General features: G+C 42.2%; 3 protein-coding genes across 9 annotated transcripts; all 3 read right to left on the minus strand.

The window, feature by feature from the left end:
- Positions 1-127: 127 nt before the first annotated feature.
- LOC108022488 (calcium release-activated calcium channel protein 1) lies at positions 128-19,932 on the minus strand. 6 transcript variants are annotated; one of them, XM_044092306.2, is made up of 5 exons: positions 19,472-19,932; positions 18,914-19,103; positions 10,412-10,811; positions 3,364-3,519; positions 128-1,179 (listed from the first exon to the last, which is right to left on the minus strand). In XM_044092306.2, the coding sequence occupies exons 3-5, from the start codon at positions 10,763-10,765 to the stop codon at positions 643-645; spliced, it is 1,047 nt and encodes a 348-aa protein (XP_043948241.1). In that variant the 5' UTR covers positions 10,766-10,811; positions 18,914-19,103; positions 19,472-19,932; the 3' UTR covers positions 128-642. The 6 variants fall into 6 exon arrangements, with proteins under 6 accessions (XP_043948241.1, XP_016946931.1, XP_043948242.1 ...); XM_017091442.3 differs by lacking the exon at positions 18,914-19,103; XM_044092307.2 differs by lacking the exon at positions 18,914-19,103 and having other exon boundaries at positions 19,455-19,932.
- Positions 7,281-10,398, minus strand: LOC108022490 (trypsin). 2 transcript variants are annotated; one of them, XM_017091444.3, is made up of 2 exons: positions 7,771-10,398; positions 7,281-7,672 (listed from the first exon to the last, which is right to left on the minus strand). In XM_017091444.3, exons 1-2 carry the CDS (start codon positions 8,272-8,274, stop codon positions 7,322-7,324), a joined length of 855 nt encoding a protein of 284 aa, XP_016946933.1. In that variant the 5' UTR covers positions 8,275-10,398; the 3' UTR covers positions 7,281-7,321. The 2 variants fall into 2 exon arrangements, with proteins under 2 accessions (XP_016946933.1, XP_050743445.1); XM_050887488.1 differs by having other exon boundaries at positions 7,530-7,706.
- LOC108022491 (uncharacterized) lies at positions 14,259-16,215 on the minus strand. The gene has a single exon (XM_017091445.3). The coding sequence runs from the start codon at positions 15,251-15,253 to the stop codon at positions 14,480-14,482; it is 774 nt and encodes a 257-aa protein (XP_016946934.1). The 5' UTR covers positions 15,254-16,215; the 3' UTR covers positions 14,259-14,479.
- Positions 19,933-20,406: the final 474 nt, after the last annotated feature.

Below are 20,406 nucleotides of genomic sequence, written 5' to 3' on the forward strand. Positions count from 1 at the left end.
GTTCTCGAATACTTGCTTTATAGGCCTTTACTTAACACTTAAATATATTTAGTTACTGTAAACTACTTAAGTCTGTTTATATTGAATACCCAAAGATCACGGTTACAAATAAAACTCCAACACCAAATATAGAAAAATCTTTTAATTATATATAAATTACAGCGCGATCTCGCTTACAATTGGCCTAACATTAAATTAAGGGCTAAGACAATCAAGTAGTGTCCAAAACATGCTTAAACAATAAAAGGGAAGACTGCCAAGGATGGTTCCAAAAAAAGATACGGCATTCAATTCAAAATACACGCAATAAATATATATATAACAAATATGAGCTAACTTTTGAGGAATATTCATCGAATTTGATGGTCCGAAGTATTGCTTTCGTTAGGGTCTTTCATCATTGTCTAAGCGGTGCCTTGTAATTGCCATAAAAAATATAAAGAACTACAGCACTCGATCCACACGCAATACAGAACACAGTTCACGTGTGTATATAGTAGAAATCTACTGCCTTTCGCGTATCACAATTTGCATCCACTACAAATTTACAATATATATGTGTTTCACTAAAGTAATCTGAGGCTTGCCCTGAGCCGCTGTCTTTTTCGTTCGATCCGCTCGAGGATCCTCAAGTGCTGGACGCTAGACAATGTCCCCGGAGGCGCCGTAGTTCATGCCATTATTTCGGATGTTGTTGTGATGCTCCAAGTGGTCCTGCTCCATCTGCTCCTTGAGCATCTCCAGCTCCCGAATGCCCGACACCGTCACCTCATACTTGTGCGACACCAGGGAGCGGTAGAAGTGAATGGCGAAGGCCATGAAGATGACCATCACCGGGATGAGGACCACACAGGCGGACCAGGCCGCCGGCTCACTGAGGTCGTAGAACTTCACCCAGCACAGGATGGCTATCTCCAGGAGGAAGAGTATCAGGCCCAGCAGCGTGGAGAAGGCCCACGCCGTCTCGATATACCAGTGCAGGCGCTCGTGCGGCGATTCGTGGACCAGCGAAATACTGTGCAGATTACACACCGTCTCGATGTTGGGCAGGATGCAGGTGCTGATCATCAGGGCCAGCATGTGCACGGCCACCAGGAGCGTGGTGCAGATGGCGAAGGCTATCAGCATGCCCTCTGGCACGTTTGTGTCGTGATCCAGTTGCACCTCCACCATCGCCACCTATCGAGAGAAGTGGGAATCAGCCATTGGTGATTAGTGATTTTTTATTAATTTAAGGAAGCATCGAAACGAATCCCCCCGGCGCTGCCTCTATTATTATTAGCCATTTCTCGTGAGAAAAGTTGGCAGCCTAGCGAAAGTTCTCTTATATTATATGGCCTGAATGGACTAATTTATTTGATCCACCCCTAAGCCCCCGCCTCGCGTTGTTTCTACATTTTAGGTGTACATGTGGAATGCATAACAAGATGAAGGACCACTAAATAGACTCATAAATACCTCTTCACTTAATTTAATTATTTAACTGAGAGCATCATTTAAAATGAGACAGCCCTGCGACATAAAAAAGGGAGATGAGAACTGCGCTTTAGATATAAAAAAGATAAATGGGGGTGATCATATTTTCAAGAACATTTTGTTCTCAATTAAGAAAACTAATTTTTGTTTACCACAAAGGTAATAAAATTTGTAATTTTTTTTTACCAATATATATCAATATTCCGTGTGTAGAATGTTTACACAATAAGTGGACATATTAAAAAGATAAGGGGGGTGCTCATATTTTCAAGAACATTTTGTTCTCAATTAAGAAAACTAATTTTTGTTTACCACAAAGGTAATAAAATTTGTAATTTGGTTAGCAATATATATCAATATTCCGGGTGTAGAATGTTTATACAATAAGTGGAAATCTGTAATTGAATACCTACACCTTGATAATGCTGGGAATAATTCAATCGAATAATCATGATGTGCTGGCATGCAAGTTTTCGCTTTGCCAATTCCCCCAGTTCAGTAAATCCTCTTATTTCCAATTCACAAACTCGAATCAGTCTAATCTACCCATGATTAATGGGTAAAAAACACCTATGTATACAGCAAACAGCTAAAAGACTTGTTTGACCAAGACAAAGATAGTGGGAATAAAATCAAAACAATTTGGTTGGCCCTCAATTTGTCGCTGCCGGCATCGAAAATAATTATGTTGGTAAGGCATATACGAAGGTACAGGCAGCTAATTAGCGATGTTTGTACTTACAATATTAATTCCCCTCTGACATGATTGAAATTACTTGAATGCGACACCGCGAGCAAGGGAAGCACTCAGACGGAACAAATAACAGATTGCATTTCGCCTCACGAGTCGCCATGTGTAACCTTTTATTAATACTACAATTATTTTTACTTTTCGAGAGGTAGAGTATGCACTCTTCGTGGGGGCACTTTGGGCTTTATGCTGATCTACACAAATGCTATATCCGAATAAAATGATTATGTGTTTTCTGCCAGAATCTCTGGCCCTGCACATTAAGTTGGCCTAAAGTTTTATACAACTATTCACACCTACGGGCAAATTTATAGGTGCATATGCTTGAATTAAATTGTAGTCTTCTGGGCAATCAAGAAAAGAATCATATTGTAGTGGGGAAATGTATAAAAACGTCTAATAGCTTATAGTGAAAATTCTTAATGGGTTCATTAAATGCCTAACTTAATGTGGTTTTTGAGCCAAATCACTTCTCCTGACAAATGGAACTTTAAATACGTTTTCATTATACAAATCTATATCTCAGAGATCTGTGTGAGTGGTTTCTGACGACTGACCTGTTTACTCACTTTATTAAGTTCAATTATAAACTATCAGACTAACAGATATTCAAAAAATAACCATACATTTTGCTCTAAAACATAAGTGCAAAGAAACTTTAAATAATAGCTGTTAATTAGAACTCCCGTGAATACTATAATATATCACTGAACTGTGATTTGTTATTATTAAATATAGTGACTGATCACAAAAAAAATGGGAATTAACTTAGGATTCTGATGAACGAATTTTAAATAATTATTTCTAGTGATTTATGTGTGTATTTTTTTTGCTCACGCTTCTACATGTAAACTAGCCTAGGATTATAATAAACGATTTTTAGGTAATCTATTTTAGAGATATATGTGTTTTATCAGTTCACCCAATGTATATATGGTGTTAATAAATAATTAGAATTCTCCTCAACAAATTTAAAGTAATCTTTGCTTTAGATATATGCCTGTTTTCTTCAGTTCTGAACAGTTTTTCCGAATTATTCATCATAATTTTAATACAATACGAGTGTTTTCTTATATCACCTGATCTACACATCGTTTTTACAAACGTACCCCCCATTGTAAGTTGCTAGCACTCACCATGGCGAATCCGGAGAGCAGGGCGGACGTCTTGCTGGAGGCCTTGAGCTTGGCGCGGCTCAGCTGAAGCTTCCGCCAGGACAGGTAGGTGGGCGAGTGGAGGTCCTCTCCGGACTGCGACATGCTGCTGCTGGCGGTGCGGTGGTGTCCGCGCGGCTGAAAGCGGTAGGATTGATTCTGTTGGTAGGTGCGCAACTGAAAGGGTGGTGGTGGTGGCGGCGGCTGGGCCGCAAATGAGGGCGATGCTATGGAGGCTAGTGGTGCTAGTGGCGCTAGTGGTGCTACTGCCGAAGCTGCCGCCAGTGAAGCTGCTGCCGCTGAAGCCGCGAATGCTGGCGAGCCGTCTCGCTGAAGCGCAGTGAAGCGTCTCGTTTGCGGCGAATTCGAATTGAACTGGCTGTGATAGAGATACCGCGACGACCCCACAAAATTGCTCGCTCTGAGATTTCCCAGCTGATGGGCGGGCAGCTGCGGGTGGTGGTGGAGGGGCGCCTGCTGCTGGGTGCTCTGGGACGGGTGGATGTGACTGAGGTGCGGATGCTGGCGCATATAGTCGCCGTAGTCGCCGGTTGCCGCTGTGGCTGCTGTAGCCGCCGCCGTATAGGCATCCACACTGGCCGCCAATCTGGCAGTGGCATGCAGAGCGCTCGCCAAGGCCGAAGCTGGCTGCCGAAGCCCCGAGCCCAAGCGGTTCGGCTGCGGATGCACCTGGTAGCGCCTCGAAGTCGGCAGAACGTCCAGGGTCTCGCTGCTCGCCGTACGCTCGGTGGACGATTCGAAGGAGCCCTGCTGGTGGCTCAGCATCAGGCTGCTCTGGCTCAGATTGGCCCGGGCATAGCGCAGGTTGCTGCTCATCCCGGTGGCCCCCGGCGGCGGCAGCAGCTGCTCCTCCTCGTGGTCCTCCGCCGGTGGCTGGGCCTGCGTTTCCTCCTCCGCAGACTTCATTTTCCTGTGTCGACGCGGCGGCTTTAGAGGTATCTGCTCCTCCTGGTGGACTTCACCCTCTTCGAAAGGTGGCATGGACTACTGCCTACGCTTACAACTTGATTTCTTTGCTTGCCTTAAGAGTTCAGTCTGATTTTCTTTAAAATTCTATGTCTTTTATCCGCGTAAATCAAAAATATCTATCAATAGATGGCTCTTAGGTTCAGTTAGCAATATTAAAACTCAACCAAGAACCCTTTTTTATAAAGATTATAACGTACCATCCTTTTCCTTATATTTCAAACTAGTGTTTTTGGTCTTGACAATTTAAATTTTGATTTAAACAATTTTCTCTATACAGTCTGATAGGTTTTCCTATAAGCAAAGTGTTCGAAATCCAGCTTGCTTAAATTTCAGTTCTTAAGCTTACGAGCTCTCAAAATACCTTTCGGTCTTTGCCTCTCAAAGTGCCCTCATAGACCGGGCGATTTCCAATGTCTGGCATATATTTATAAATAAAATATTCCATCAGGTCATAAAGGTCCCATGTTGGTTATCGACAACGCCCTGCCTCAATTATGATGGGGCGCTTTTTTTCTTAGAACGTTTCAATTTGTTGTTCACAGCACTCGATTCGCAATGGTTATTTTATTCATTTCTTAACCGTTTGGACCTCGATTATATGGATTTTATTGCTCTTCGTGAACTGGGGTCTCGCGAATACTTTATTTTATTGCAGGAGACCTTTTGCAAATGTTTGGGCGGTGGAATATTAATTTTATAGCTCTTGATCTGGGCGACTCAGAAGTCTCAGTTCGAATTATCAGCTCGGTTTTATCGCCTTTTTGTCAGGGATTTCGAAGAGCTTATATGTTGGAACAGCATATCAGTGGGTGATTCATGTGCAAGCCACAGGCATTTGCGATTATGGAGTTTTCTGGACCTCAGCAAGGGACGATCATCACTGTACTTGGCACTCGGCTACTTGGGACTTCGAGCAGCCTCAGTTCCCTGGCTCGTTCGCCACTTGTCACTGTAATCTCGCTGTGCTCCGCTGTTTTCGTGGGCCTTGTTTCATTAGGTTCCGTTTCACTTGGCTGCTTTTGCAATGCTTCCCATTGATGATGCTGAATGCTTTTCGCTGGCTGTTATTGTTTTTACTTTTTTGCACATGACAATTGATCAACAATTACCCACAGAAGCCGCACACACGCGCAGGGTGAAAATTTGCCGCATCTCTCTGCGCTGGCTCGCGCTTTTTGTCTTTTGGGTGCGTTAAAGTATTTACTTTTTATTTATAAACACATTTTATGGGCCTTATAAAATGTAAAATACATGTGTCGATAGAGTGAGTTTTTAGCAGGCACTTCTTGCTGACCAAGGCCAAGAGGTGCACTCTACACCGAAGACTGCTGGGGCAAACAGCGAAAAATCACGGATGCTGGCGACACTTCCGCACGAATCGAAAAGTAATTCTTGCCTCGCCGCCACGAACTCTTACTCAGGTGCGCGCGGTGCACACTCAATTCGATTTCATTTCGCTTTTCGCGCCTCTTGTTCCTTCGGCGATGGCAAGTTAACAACTAACTGAACTGATACGGCTCTGCCAGCAGAGCAGAGCGGCCCGGCCGAGCGGTACGGGCGGAGCGGCGGCGGCGGCACAGCGGTGGCTGAGCGGCGGCGACGACGTATATTCAAATTCGACAATCAATTCGAACGGCGCGGCCTGCGATGACACAAAAACAACAACAGCTACTATAATGGCAATCGAACTCTGACAGTGTAACTTCGGTAAAACGAACAACAGCAATTTATAGATAAATTGGAAAAATCAGCGACTTTCGTCAGCTACTGGAAACTAAACGAACTGATTATCTAATCTATTATTATTTTGATTAGTGATATAAAAAAGCAACTACTTTATATTATTAAATGAAGAGAGTATAAAAAACTGTTTAAAAAATTCAACAAAATTAGGAATAAAAAACTAAAACTTTTCATAAACTGCTTTATCTGAATATCCATTTTTAGTTTATTAAAAAGAAAATTGTGATAATAAAAAAAAATATAAACAAAATGTAGAAAACAATTAAAACAAAATAAAATGTTTTTCGATTATATTTTTAAAAACAGTTTTTATAATACAATTTTAAAAAATAAACAAGATAAACATACATATCGAAATACAGTTTTTTTTAATGACATTTTCAAAATACTTGTTGAAAAGAATATAAAAATTGTATTTTTTTTCTTTAAAGAGAATCAAATTTTTAGAATCAAATATTTTGGTTCCCTGATTTTCAACCTGTACTACTATAAGAAGTAAATATAAATCTGAGATTAATTTCTACCTTTATATACAATTTAAATCGCATTGATAGATCCCAGTGCTCTACCTTTATATACAATTTAGTAACCAAATTCAACTACCAAAGTTCGTGTTAGTGAAGTCGCACTGTACCAAACAGCCATTTGAATGAAAGCGTTTAGAGGGAGAGTGGGTGAGAAATAGAAACGGAAAGAGAACTAGCTACCAGACAGGTGAAGAATCGAAAGAGGCGAGACCGAACTACAGGAAAACAAACAGTAGCAGGGCGGTGAAAGGGGTGTGAATCAGGGGGTGGGGCAGGCGAGGGTTGCGAAGTCTGCTGCTGCTTTTGGCAATCGATCGGTGATCATCGACTGATGAATGGGGAAGACAAATCGAGTGATTAAACACACGCACATACGACACATGCGGACACAGCGAAGGCCCTGAACTTAAACTAGTGATTCAAGATCCCGTCAACAAGACCGAAAACCTATTGAGCTACCTGAGAAACCAAAGACGACGCATGACACAATGCTTCACATCTTTTGAAACCAAATCGCAGGTCAATATCCTCTGACAAACGTGTGTGTAGGTGGTAACTCAGCTTATTGACAATATTTTGTAGATATTTTGAGCCTGCTCTATTTTTAATGGGTTTACCCAAGATCAGAAGATAGTTGACTTAGTAAATAATGATTCATTGCCTGAACTTGGCTTGATTTTCTATCTGTAACCCCACAAGCCACTCAAGAACAGCAGGCTTACAATGACTATCACAGTTTGTGTGGTCTTCCTTTGCGATGGCGCCGCATTCAAGGTTTCCTCGATGAACTTGCGTTCGTGATAGATACTGGTGTACACCAAAAAGCCCTCATCCTCGCAAACGTAGACTTTTCGCGCCACGCCGTATATGGTGTGGCCGCAGAAGAGCGGACTGCCCATGTCCATTTGGCACATATTGCCCTTGCCGGTGAAGCTGCCCATGCACAGGCAGCTATTGCAGTCCGACTTGCACTTGTAGGTCGTGCTCTTCTGCGTCCTCAGCTGGAGCAGCTCGTTGGAGTAGGGTCCGTTCTAGAGGCAGGTTAGCATATTATCTCAGGAGATGCTTGAAAACAAAGGTTCTATAGGTATTATAATGACGTGTTTCACAGATTCTCCAGTCCACTCACAAAGTACATCCTGCCCCAGCCGAGAGTCCTGCAAAGCCAACTGCTGTTAATCTCCTGCTTGGGCAGCTTCATGGCGAACCTCTGGCCGGTGACGTCCTGCTCCAGCTTCAGCATAGCCAACTTGGAGCATCCGCCTTCGGTTGCCTTGTCCAACACCACCTTCTCCACGCCAAAGACATTTTCTTTCAACGGCTTCACCAGGCGCTTGTGGGTGAAGACAACCACCTTGATGTTCTTTCGGGTACTGGACTTCTTTGGCGTGTTCACGGGCTGGGTGCTCACACAAGAGCCGGCGGTCACCACCCACCGGGCGGACAGGATGGAGCCGGCGCAGAAGTGGTTGTCACCCCAGTTGCGAATGTGCTTGCGCGTCCGTATGGACACCACATTCTGGTGGTAGTCCCCTGTTATGTAAAGGTTACGCGGCTCAGGCTCTCGGAATTGGGCAGTGCACATGTTGATCCGCAGCAGGAGAAGGTACGCCAGCAAGGCGTACAGGAACATTCCGAAGAGGAGTGTTTTTGGCCCTTAAAATGGGCAATGTTTTCAAGAGTGACTGGGTTTCAATGGGATATTCCATAGCAACTATCATTACATTTTTGCTCTGAAAACATAATGTTTCCAATCCCAAAATCATAATAAACTGAGTTATATTTGTCAATTTCATAATCTTCCCTCACCTATATAGCTATATATTTTGCAATCAAACAGGTTCCTACAAATTATTACCTTCAAACGTCGATGAAGTATAAATGAATCCAGAACATGTGGCTGTAATTTGAGCTTTTTAATTTTGAATAAAGTGCCTAAAGGTTTTTTAGCTTCGAAAGTTCAAAGGTGATCTAATATTTGCGTAGTCTGAAAATACGTAAAAGCAGCAAAACTTATAAAGCAAATAAGCAGAATATCAAAACAGACTTTTTCTTTATCCAGCAAGGTTGTTCGCGCCATGTTAGAGATACTTTTTATAGCAAACATATGGTAAAAGGGAAATAAAATCCAAACAAACTATTGTGATCATCTAAGAAAAGAATGTTTGCTTTTGTGTTCAGTTTAATAATAATTCAGATACTTCCTTTCCATATTAATTCGATCTTTGGGAATCCAAACAAGTCTCCTTTTTGGTCTTACACAATTACAAATCTGGTTAATGTTAATAATAACTTGAGCTGTCAAACGACTGACTTCCTCCAGAATAAACCAAGTGTAAGCACTTCAAAAATGAAAAGTGAATATAAATAAGACCGGCCGAGAAAGCAGTCCGAAAAACAGAAGGTGTCAGCTGGCGGTTAATGTTTAATTTTCTCCCGAATCGCTGGCAAAAGTCGTATGCAAACACACACCTGGACTTCAGAGACGCCGACCAAGGAGCAGCCACATTTCTTGTGTGTTCTGTGGGTGGATGGGTGCGTGTATTTATTATCGCCGGGGAAAACAACCAGAGCAAATAAGGCAGAGCCGATAAGCGAAGCGTACAACTCTTGGATCCAATTAGACGCCGGCCTGTGCGACGTTTCCATGACCATTTACGATTTCATTGTCAGTGCTGTTCGCCAAAAACACTGCTCAATAATTCAGCAGGTCTCCAGGCGACTCTGTCGTCATACCTGTGATTTATATCTACGTTTGAGCGCTGTGTGAGTGTGCTTTTCGAATGTCTCCGCGATCTTGTTCGACTTGAAGCGTACATAGGCCTTGTTTGCTTTTCAGCCAGTCAGTCAGATTTCGTGGCTCCATCGAATGGGCGCATTCAGCAGGGGATTGCGAATTTACATACGAAATGTGTGATTTATGATGGAGCTACAGTGACTGGGAAAGAGATTTGTTTATAACAAATATGGGGAAAACATTTGATGAGTCTACTAAGGTTTACCATGACTCCCTCTCTTTTATTTTTGACTGACTTCATACTTTGTGGTTTTTATCTCATTTGCCGAACTAATTAACTAACTACTTTACATTTTCTACTTTTTACTAAAGTTCCTCACACATATATCGTTTTTAGACACCTAAATATAGCTGCAGCTAAATTATATAGAATGCACAAATTTAATCTGGCAGCCCACTCAACAATTGTCATTGTTCTTTCCTCGCTTTATTTTGAATTAATTTTGATTGGGAAACGTACGAATTGTGAAAACATAAAAGAACATTGAACCTAAACAACATTTGACATTAATTTGGTTATGCACAACTGAGATCGAAAAGTAATATTCTTGTTAACTTACTTACAATTTCAAATTTTGCATAACTTTTAAATTGATTAATAATTGCGCTCTTATTTCAGAAGAGAGAGCGGAGTATTAGCCACTATAAAGTGGAATATGAATTATACTACCGAAATTATTTCTACATATTTATTGGCAAATATCTCACAAGTTGTGCCTTTAACAGCCTGTCAGATAAATTTGTTTTCCCCATTTGTAAGATAAATCTCGTGATCTATCACTAAATCACAGCTTCAGGTGATCACAGGTGTGATCTGAGCGACCTGCTGAATGCGCCCGTGCCAAGCGCGTGAGAGAGAGTGGAAATGCGAGAGATTAGCTTCCATAGCATCGCTGGAAGAGTGTGGTCGGGGCGGGGGATAGAGGGGAGAGCAAAGAGACAGAGATTGGAATTGATTTGTTATTGGACTTACCTTCGCCTGGTGCTGCGAGGGAGGGGGAGGCGGCGATGGGAACTGCAGCAGCGAGTTGCTGATGCTGGAACGCTGGAATCCTGCGCTGTTGTTGCTGTTGTTGCCGCTTCCAGTGGGACTGTTGCTGTGGTGCGCCTGCGGATGTGCGTTCAGCGGGAACTGCTGCTGGAACTGATGGCCGGTGGCCACTGAGGTGGCGGCTGCAACGGCGGCGGCCACAACGTGCTGGAAGTGGTGCTGCTGTTGGCTTCCGGTGGCGGTGGCGGTGGCGGAGTTCCGCGGTGCTCGAATCGTCGGCGTCGACTTGGACGGCGAGTCTAGGCCAGGGCTGTTGGTCGTGGTCCACACAGACATTTTGGCCCAGCTGCGGTTGCGATTTCTCCGGCGGTTCTAAGTACGTCTGCCATGGTGCACGGGAATAGAGCAAACAAAAGAGCAACGGGTTTAGTTGGCGACGCCACAGCGCAGGGGGCAAGTGCAAGTTAAGTACAATCGGCGAGGTTTGAAAGTAAACTAAACAAAAAACAAATTAATTCCACAGCATTTCGCTTGCTTTACTTGTGCTGGCGCCAAAAGGTGCTAACGCCTGACGCCGAGGCAATCACTGGCTATCGATAGCTATCGATTGGCCTAGCGATGGACAGCTGCCCGCAGCTGTTACGCAAAAGGCGCCAAAACTCAAAATGTTTTCTATTTCGGGGGCTCTACTGTTTGCAGGATGCCCCCAGTTTATTGCCTGCCAAGTGCTTTGCTATTTACTACTTAATGCCTAACTGAACCCATTAATCAAACGCCCACAGTGGCGAATTAATCAAATTGTTTGCCGAGCTTTACGCCCTGACACACATTTTAAATTGCCAGTGGCTGTGCTTCTTTTTTTATCGCCTCTTCTATTTCTTGCTATTTTGAAGAGCTCTTCTTCTGTTTTGGTTTGCTAATTTTCTTTCACATTCTTCCGGCGTGGTCGCAAATTATTTTATTCTGGGTCCGCGTACATACATATGTACATATGCACATATAAACGTATGCACATTGCATCTGTCGCTCTCTTTTCTCTTTCTCTTTGCTATCTGCCTTGAACTTGCAAATTGCCAGCGGGTGCGAGGAGTGCAGAATGGTTCTCGCATAACTGTGCTATTCGCGCCCCCTCTCCTTCCGTTTCCTAATGCTCACACCCACACTTTGCTTTGCTTTGCTTGGGAATTAATTTACATCCCATCGATAGATAAAGCGAGTCATGTGCCGCTGCGGAGCCCTAGAACCGTTATCTATTGGATATGCCCAAACCAAAGCGCGAGCACTCACGTATTTGCATGGCAACAGTCGTGATCACAGTAATAAGAGCAGCACGGCAAAAAGATATTCCGACATAATCCCAAGACTCATAACTCAAGCATCACGATTTGGAAGATAATCGGCGTGAAAAGAGTATCTATCGGATATAGCTAGAATGTGTGTTTCCACTGAACTTAAACTTTAGCTTAAAAATTAAAAGATAATAGTAACAGAGGAATTTGAACATAATATTTACAAACTTTTTCAAATTAGAAACCAAAAACTTTTCTACATTCATCTGAGTAAGCTGAATATCAGACTATAAACAAGTATCAAAGCTTTTCTAAGTGTATCCTTTAGGAGAAATTAAGGCAATCTTAATTATCTTACTTTAGTAATATGCTTGAAAACGATATATAAAATTGAAATGTTAATTATTGTGATTTAAAGCTCATAAATACCTACGAAAATAAAATCTATTTCTCTGAAGTTAAGATGTAAAACAGTAGCAACTATAATATAATTATTGTTTCGTTCTAATTATTTGCTTGTACAGATACAGATTAGGGTGGGCCACATTTGTATGCACCGGCCTCACACTTCCAGAAATCAAATTTTATCACGCATACGTACTGTTGCCTCTGATCAAATGTTTACAGAACTACATTTTAAATAGGCAATTATTTTTGGTTTTTCTTATGTACATTACTATTCAAACGGATTGAATTAGTTCATAAGGTTAGAGCAGATAAAAAAATTTGTATCTCTAAGTTCTACCTGGCATACGTGTCGTATGAGCATTTTTAGGGAAACTTTAAAACCATTCATTTAAGTGTTACTAAATAGAAAATTTAAGTATTTTTGTTTTCAAAAACATTGTTGGAAACTAAGGTAGTGAGAAAAATATTATATATTTTAAGGACCACCCTATTGTTTGGCATGACAAATAACACAAATATTTGAGTTTGCGGCTTTGTCAAAGTTTTATTTTTAGAAATATATTATTTTAGTATAAACAATTGCAACTTATAATTAGAAATCGCATTATATGTAAGTAGTGGAGTTGTAGTTACAGATACAATTACTTTTGTAAAAGTAATGTAAAAACTAGCTACGATTTATGGAGAACCATTTGTTCAGAGTTCGTTTAAAAACAAGTGTTTAGAATCCCCCTTCTCATCAATCATAATTCTTGTTTAAATGGATCCCACGAAAAGATGATTCACCATGTTTTCGGACTTCTTTGACCTCTGACTTCGATTTAATTTCAATTTGAAGAACTTTAGTTCCTCCATTCTATCGGTCTGCCCCCGGCTGTAGTTACAGATACCAATAATTTGTAAAAGTAATATAAAATCTAGATACGATTTATGGAAAACCAATTCTTCAAAGTTCGTTTAAAAACAAGTGTTTAGAATCTCCTTTTTCATCAATCATAATTCTTGTTGAAATATATCCCACGAAATGATGATTCACCATGTTTTCGGACTTCTTTGATCTCTGACCCCGAATTAATTTCAATTTGAAGAACTTTAGTACCTCCACTCTATCGGTCTGCCCCCGGCTGTATGCGACGTATTAGAATTTCCTTGTGGGCCGTGCGTCGCCTTCAAGGTGTTACAAATGTGCGCAAATGGCATTATCGGTTATCAGGCGGCTATGGCATACTTGTTTGGCAACCAAATAAACGCTGCGGCGGGGTTAGGGCCCCCACAGCAGTCTATAATATTTTTGCATGCCCTGCTCCCGTGGCGACCAGTGATCACTGATCACGTCTCGCGCTGTGAATGTAAACAACTGCCGGGCAATTGAAATCAATAAGCGATCCGAGTGGCGCAGACTTTGTAATCCCTTCGGGGTCTCTCGGTTCCCGGCTCTGCCCGATGTGTGCTCCATTGTTTCCTCCGGGACAAGATGCCAAGTCACTGGCTATTAATAAAACTTCGCTCAGAAATCAACTTTCGATAAGAAAAAATGAAAAGCAAACAATGCAAACACCGCGAATGTGTGTCTGTGGGCCTCGGGGTGTACCATGTACATATATGTAAATATGTACTTATAGCGCAAATGAATTTGTTCAACTACAACATATGTACATAAACAATCAGCCCAGTTGACAGTGACGCAGATTTCTAATTTCGGACTCGAGTTGGAGAAAAACAGCGAGTTCTGGGAAGTCAAGCGCCGGAGACTCTCGAAGTCTTTTGAACGACTTCGTGTCGATTAACCCGAGAGGTAATTGATTGGCAGGCTCTAATTATATAACTCTCAAACGCTCTTATTAATGAAAGCCGCTCCGTAACTTTTGACCAGTCGCAAAGTCCCTTAATTGAACGGCAACGGCAATTACTACGTTTTACATTTCAAATGGAAACTTCTGGTTTCTTCAGCCTCGAAATTCCTGAATGACCTGGAGATTAGCTATTCTTTTATTCTGTAAACACACATCTGGTGAGCCGAAATCTCGGTTCTGTTTGAAATGTAAATTTAGGCCCTCTAACCTGCTGCTGTGGAGTAAAAATACCCCATTGACGGCCCATAAATAGCCGCAACAAACGTAAAAACTTGAAAATTACCATAAAATATCATCTTTAATTCATACTTAAAAATTAATAATTAATGTAGTGGTACAATAATACAGATGCACAGCTAAGTACGCGGCACTTAAGTGGGCTAATGGACAAGACGGGACGATCACAGGGGTCATGGGTCACCAGAAACCCCGCTTGGCAACAACTAACGCTACGAAAATGTCCTCTTTTTGGCTGACCTATGGTAAGGAGTATGGCTGGCTCATTGAATGGAGGGCTTGATGGAGCCCATGGAGTTCTTGCGATGGTGGTTCACCTCGAAGCGCTTCATAATGCTGGCCACAATGGAGGAGGGTGGCATGTCGGGGTTGCCGGTGAGACCCCTATAGCCCAGGACACTGGAGTCGGCGAGGGACCGGGCCAAAGTCAGTCTTTGCACGAAGGCATCGGTATCGATGCCAGGCACTTGCGAGGGCTTGAGGAACCTTCGGGGTATCCTGGACAGCATGTCCTCGGAGCTGAGGGGGCCAAAGCCCAGGTTGATGAGTATGGCCTCGGGATCGGGCTTGCGGGCCTCCAGCAGACTGTCCACACTGGAGTAGCGACTCGAGTCGGACTGCACGGACACAGAGCTGTCTCGCAGGAGTAGGCTGCTAAATCGCTGCTGCCTCTGAGCCTGCGGACTCAGCTCCGGGGCCGTGCTGGAGGACTCGAAGGATTCCTCGTGGCGCAGGCTGCGGCTACCCATGCAGGACGTTATGTGTCGCAGGGGCAGTGGCAATGGCGCCGCAGGCGTTGCGTTCTCCACATCCGGATCGGCATTCTCCTCCAGGTCGGCGGCATACTCCATGTCATCGGCGTCCACCGCCGACTGTTGTCGCTGGAGTTTTCTGCGCCGGCGCAGCGGTTTGCTGGGCGGAAAGTGAACGCTGGCTAGCTGATCACTGCTGCCGGCCAGCGGCTCCAAGGGTCCATCGACGACCTTGATGCCCCCCCTGCCATCCTCGAAATTGCTACAGCTGTGCGAGCGCTCCATTGTGTCTCTGGGTTGCACTTTGCAGGTATGTATCTCCGGGATATCGAGTATCTTTAATGGGTTTTCTGCGGTCACGGCTGCTCGGGTTACAAGCGATCTCGATTCAGCAAGCTCAGCTTTTCGACATATTCGGTAATGGCCAGAATCAGGGCCTCAAATTCGAATGCGTGTGCGCGTGTATTCAATAACAAATAGCGAAAAGCGACAGCAATTTGAGCTGTTTGTTATTTTTTATTTGGCTAATTTGTTGTTGTGCGAGAGCACCTTTTTTGTGGAAACGTGTTTTTCAATATTCCGCGCGTTTCTGTTAGTTTTTTGTTGTTTTTTGCGAGCTACCAGCTCGTATTTGCCGTATTTGCCGTATTTGTGTGTTTTTGTTTATTTACTGCGACCTGCGAACGCGGAGATGCGGAGTGTTAATCAGCCGGAGAGCTTCTGACCCCGGATTCGGAACGATCGAGTGTTTTCACGATCGCTTGACATTGATATTGGCCTGTACGATGGTTATGGGAAGTGTAACTTTGCCCTGGGGACCAGCTTTGTTTGCCCAGCTTCTGCTTCAGTTATTCACGTTTTGAAGTACACAAATGTGGTAATTTACAGGGCTCGAAAGGGAGTTCAAGTCGGCAACTTTTTTGTATTATTATTTTCAATATTGTTTCAGCTTTTGGCTTTCTCTTTCCGCCCTGCTGAGCGTCTGCCTCGCAGCGAGTGATCTTCAAAACTGAAACTGAAATCACAAGCCCCAAACGCCCCAAGCGAGCGATCGAAGCTTTTACGCCGGAGAAAGAGAGACAAAAGAAGAGTGAGAGAGAGAGAGAGATAGCGAGAAATCGAGGGTCCGAGAGGGGCTGAGAAAACCGGAGAGTGAAAGAGTTATATGGCGATCGGCGGGGTCTGAGCTGGAATCACTTTGCGACCCGAACCCCACGACAATTTCCTCGGGCGCAACGCCAAACTATTGAGAAGTTTCGGTTCTCCACTCCCTCGCAACACCCCCATTTCCCCACGCCATCGTTTCGGGGGGGAAAAACCACTCGTGTGCTTTCGTATCTCCTCGATAAAAAATTATACCTTAGTATTATGGTCACGTTCCGGAGTTCTGCGAGCGATTTTATTCCTCCCATTGTGCCTTGCGCATTGCCCTTATTTGCTTAATGAAACACTTTTTACGGCTTAAACCGCCCATTGTTAAACGATTCGGGGATGAGATCGTAAAGATCTCTTTATCTAACTGCTGCAGGAAGATTTCGGGCTAATTGTAAAAGTGGATCGGGCCTTACGACCTCATGTAAGCAATGGATGTTTGTTTGGCTGGCTGAGGTGCCGGTTTCGCCCAGTTTCACATGGCGATGCGGAAGAGTCACTCCAACGGAAAACACAAACAGGGGAAATTGTTTAAACCAGTTAATGAGTGGCGCGGGAAAAGCTGTCGAGTGAAAAGCTTTTAGGCCAAACAGCTGAGGTCCAAGCTTTAACCGATTCGAAGTGAATCGACCGTTGTGCCTTTCTTCGGCACACTGAGAGAACGTGATATTCTATCATCTTTACTACTAATGGGAGGTTTACCTCTCGAATCAGAACTTTGTATACTAATGTTTTTGAAAGTCACATTAGGTTCTTCATAAAAAGGGTTATGTATTGAGAATGCGAGGCATTTATCAGATAAGTTTTATTTGAAGTTGTCCCGCAATATAATGCTAGAAACAAATGAATTACACAGAATATTTTACGGAGGAATTCTGACGTACTCATCAGAGTTCGACACGTTCTTAAAAACAGTACACAATTTTTAAAGTCAAAACAAGTTGACTTGTTTATTGTTTGTTTATCTTAACAACTTAACTATTACTCCAGTCAGTAGTGTATACTTAACAGAAAGTTGTTTAATAAACTGAATACGTTCTTTCTGTTCACACCAATTGGTTCCCATACTGAAAACTTATTATTTCAATTTAGAAGAAGAATTTTGATGACAAGATTCATTGACGATCCCATAATCATTAATTGTAATCAACTTTAAGCAATAAATTTATTTACTATATTTTTGGTGATTTTAATTTAGCCTGCCTTTATATTATTAAATAACGTAGCTGGTAATATATGATTATCTGTTTATGGACTGCTTTTATTGTTCCCAGTGCACCTACTCCCTCTTCCCAATTAACTTTGAAGCTTTATTAAATCAAATCTGACAAGCTAAGGCCGGTGACGCCTCCCTAGCACTTTAAAAATAAATTAAAAAATAATATTTTCTTAATTAACTTATATATTTGCGAGTGCACCTGCTCCCTGTGGCACCACAGCTTCAGCCGATTGTAACTCATACCTGACACGTTCTGGCCACTGACTTACTGAGCTGCGTAATTGGATCTCGAGTGCAGTGGCAGCCACCTCAAGCCCCGGCCAAAGGTTCTGCCAACAGATCTCCCCGGACCAGACTGACAAAGGTCCAAGTGTATCGGATGGGAAGTGCTCACTCGTACTCGTTGCATGCAAACACTGTGTGCCCAGGGCAAATTTACACAATTCTTTAAAAATTGACTTTGTCTATCAAGGCCAGACGGTATGGAAGAGCCATAAATCTGCGGCGCGCGCGATTCGTAGAACGAATGTTTTAATGAACCCAAAGTAAATTTGTTAAATTCAATAAAAGGTGAGCTGAGGGGGATGTCATAATCACGTTGTGCAATTAACTATCGACCGATGCCGATGCTGTCAGCGATCATCAGTTGAACAACTGGGATATAATGAATGTTCCAAGACGCTTGGACGCCTGGAGTGGGAGGTAGCTCGGATTGAAGTTCGAATCTGACTAGGAAATATGGCTGGGGGAAATACCAATGCCGTCTTTGTTCTTGATTAGCACGATCAGCATGATAGGGCGGTTAATTGAGATAAGGGAAAGGCTAGCATTTTCGACACCGACAGAGGCAATATAAATTACTTCATTTTCCCAGAAAATCTAGTTTTGTGAGTTATGCAAGCGATATGAAACACGAAAGGTAAGCGAACCCGATTGGAATAACAGTAATTACAGTGACACAATGGTGGCGTGCATTGGGTCAACCTGTGATTCAACAGGGCATACACCAAGAGAACTGGATGTTGGACAAGTTATATTGAGTATAATACCTATTTAAATCAGGATTATCTTGAAAAACATCCTAAAAAAGCTAAATAAAATGTTCTAAAAAACAACTTGGGAATTATAAGCGTCGAACAGCAGTTTCCACTACGAAAATATTAGAGATTAAGCTTGATTTTTTTTATATTTTCTCTGAAGACTTAAAGAAATTCCTCTCCTTACTTTCGAATAACAATGACATATTTTAGCATAATTAAGGGTTAGCTGGTATTTTATTCGCTCAGTGCAGTGGCCCTGATCTGGCAGAATCCAAAACCGTTAGGTTTGGTTCTGTCAATGGCTCGCGCGCCCTTTTCAATTGATAGTAATTGGCATCGAATAAAACCTATTCGCCGGTTGTAATGTATACAAGCGAAAGTGTAAATTGCAATTGAAATTTCAGCATTGTCAAGTAGTTTGAGTGCAACTTGGAATTGCAAATGACCGACAGGAGAAGGGAAGCTCGAAACGGGATTGGGAATGTCTGTGGACATGGGAATGGGCATGGGAATCCAGAAATAGGAGCTGCTCACCTGCGTTTCTGCTTGTCAAACCAAACTATTTCAGTTTGGTTATATTATATGTTAGGGCGGAACGAAACAAGGTGCCGTTTTTTGTTCGTTGCTTTTTCTAGGTTTTCAAGCACGTGTTTGGGCTGGCAACTTTTCCGGCTTCAGCTAATGCACTTTCTATCCCCTCACATCATAACGCTTACAGTCGAACCTCCATAAATAAATTGAATAATTTTCAACATGACTTACGTTACAGAACAAGAAAAATAAAATAGATCTTTTATTTGGAAAAGAAGAAAAGAATATCACTTCGAAGATTTATTATAAATTATAATACTAATAATTTACTGAAATATTAAAAACCACATATATACTTTCTGATTAGGTATTATCATTATCAGTATAAACTGTTGTCTTCAGAAATAATCTAAAGTAAATATTGAGGTATAATATCTGATACTTCGGATTCCGAAGCTTGGATTTTTTTTAAAACTTGCAGCGTTGTCCTATGTAGTTTTAAACTATTTATACATAATTTCGATTCATAGATGTTTGACCGTACTTTCTCAAAGGGCTTACATTATGTAGCTGCAGTCCACGTCCACAACCGTCGCGAATCGTTTCGAAAATTTAACTGACGGTGATGAAGGTCTGTCACTCTCTTTGGGAGCTGTTTATGTGGATTTTCTTCGCAGAGCGCCCTCGTTATCTGCGGATTATCAGCGAGCTCTTTTTTCTTATCTTGTCACTGATTATAATTATTTTAGTTTAGTCAACTGTCGGCCAAATATTTGCACATTGTTTGTTGTGCAAATGAAATGCTCTAGACCCACGAACAAACAGTTACGATGCTTAGAAATATGCACAAAAAAGCGGACGCGAAACGCGAGGCGGAAAAAATTAATACACGAATATCTCAAAGAACAACAAAAAATAAAAAAAAGATACAAGATACAAGAAGACCGCGAAACACAACAGAAAATAAAAATACAAGTTAAATACGGCGGCGGCGAGCACACGTTCGCTTTTCTGCGAGCGCTCCGAATGAATGAAAAGTGCGCTGCCATAGCAAAGATAAATAAATACCGATGTCGCTGCCGAAAAGCGCAGCAGCGGCGACGTCGACGCAGGCAGCGGCGGCATTGCACCTAGTTTTGTTGTTGCCGTGCCAGGTGATTTTGCCGTTAGATTCCGTGGGTTTTCGAAAAGCCAATCAGCCGGTTTTTCAGATAGTTTTGTAAAATGTAAATGTTTTCTACGCATTCTACAGATATCTACGTGCCTTTTGACTTGCCTACATTTATTTTACACGGGTTTTTACAGATACATGTCAAATTACATAATCTTAAACTCAGTTGTTTCTCGATCATAAAATGAATAATTTTTAACTTCAACACTACGTTAAAAAAAATCTACAATATGGAATTTCCTTATTTTCCTTGTCCTTGAATTTTGATTAAATTAATTTTTGAGAAATAAATATTTGATTATCTTCTCTTAAATTTCTTGAAACT

Source organism: Drosophila biarmipes, chromosome 2R, assembly GCF_025231255.1.
Source record: "Drosophila biarmipes strain raj3 chromosome 2R, RU_DBia_V1.1, whole genome shotgun sequence".
Lineage (NCBI taxonomy): Eukaryota > Metazoa > Arthropoda > Insecta > Diptera > Drosophilidae > Drosophila > Drosophila biarmipes.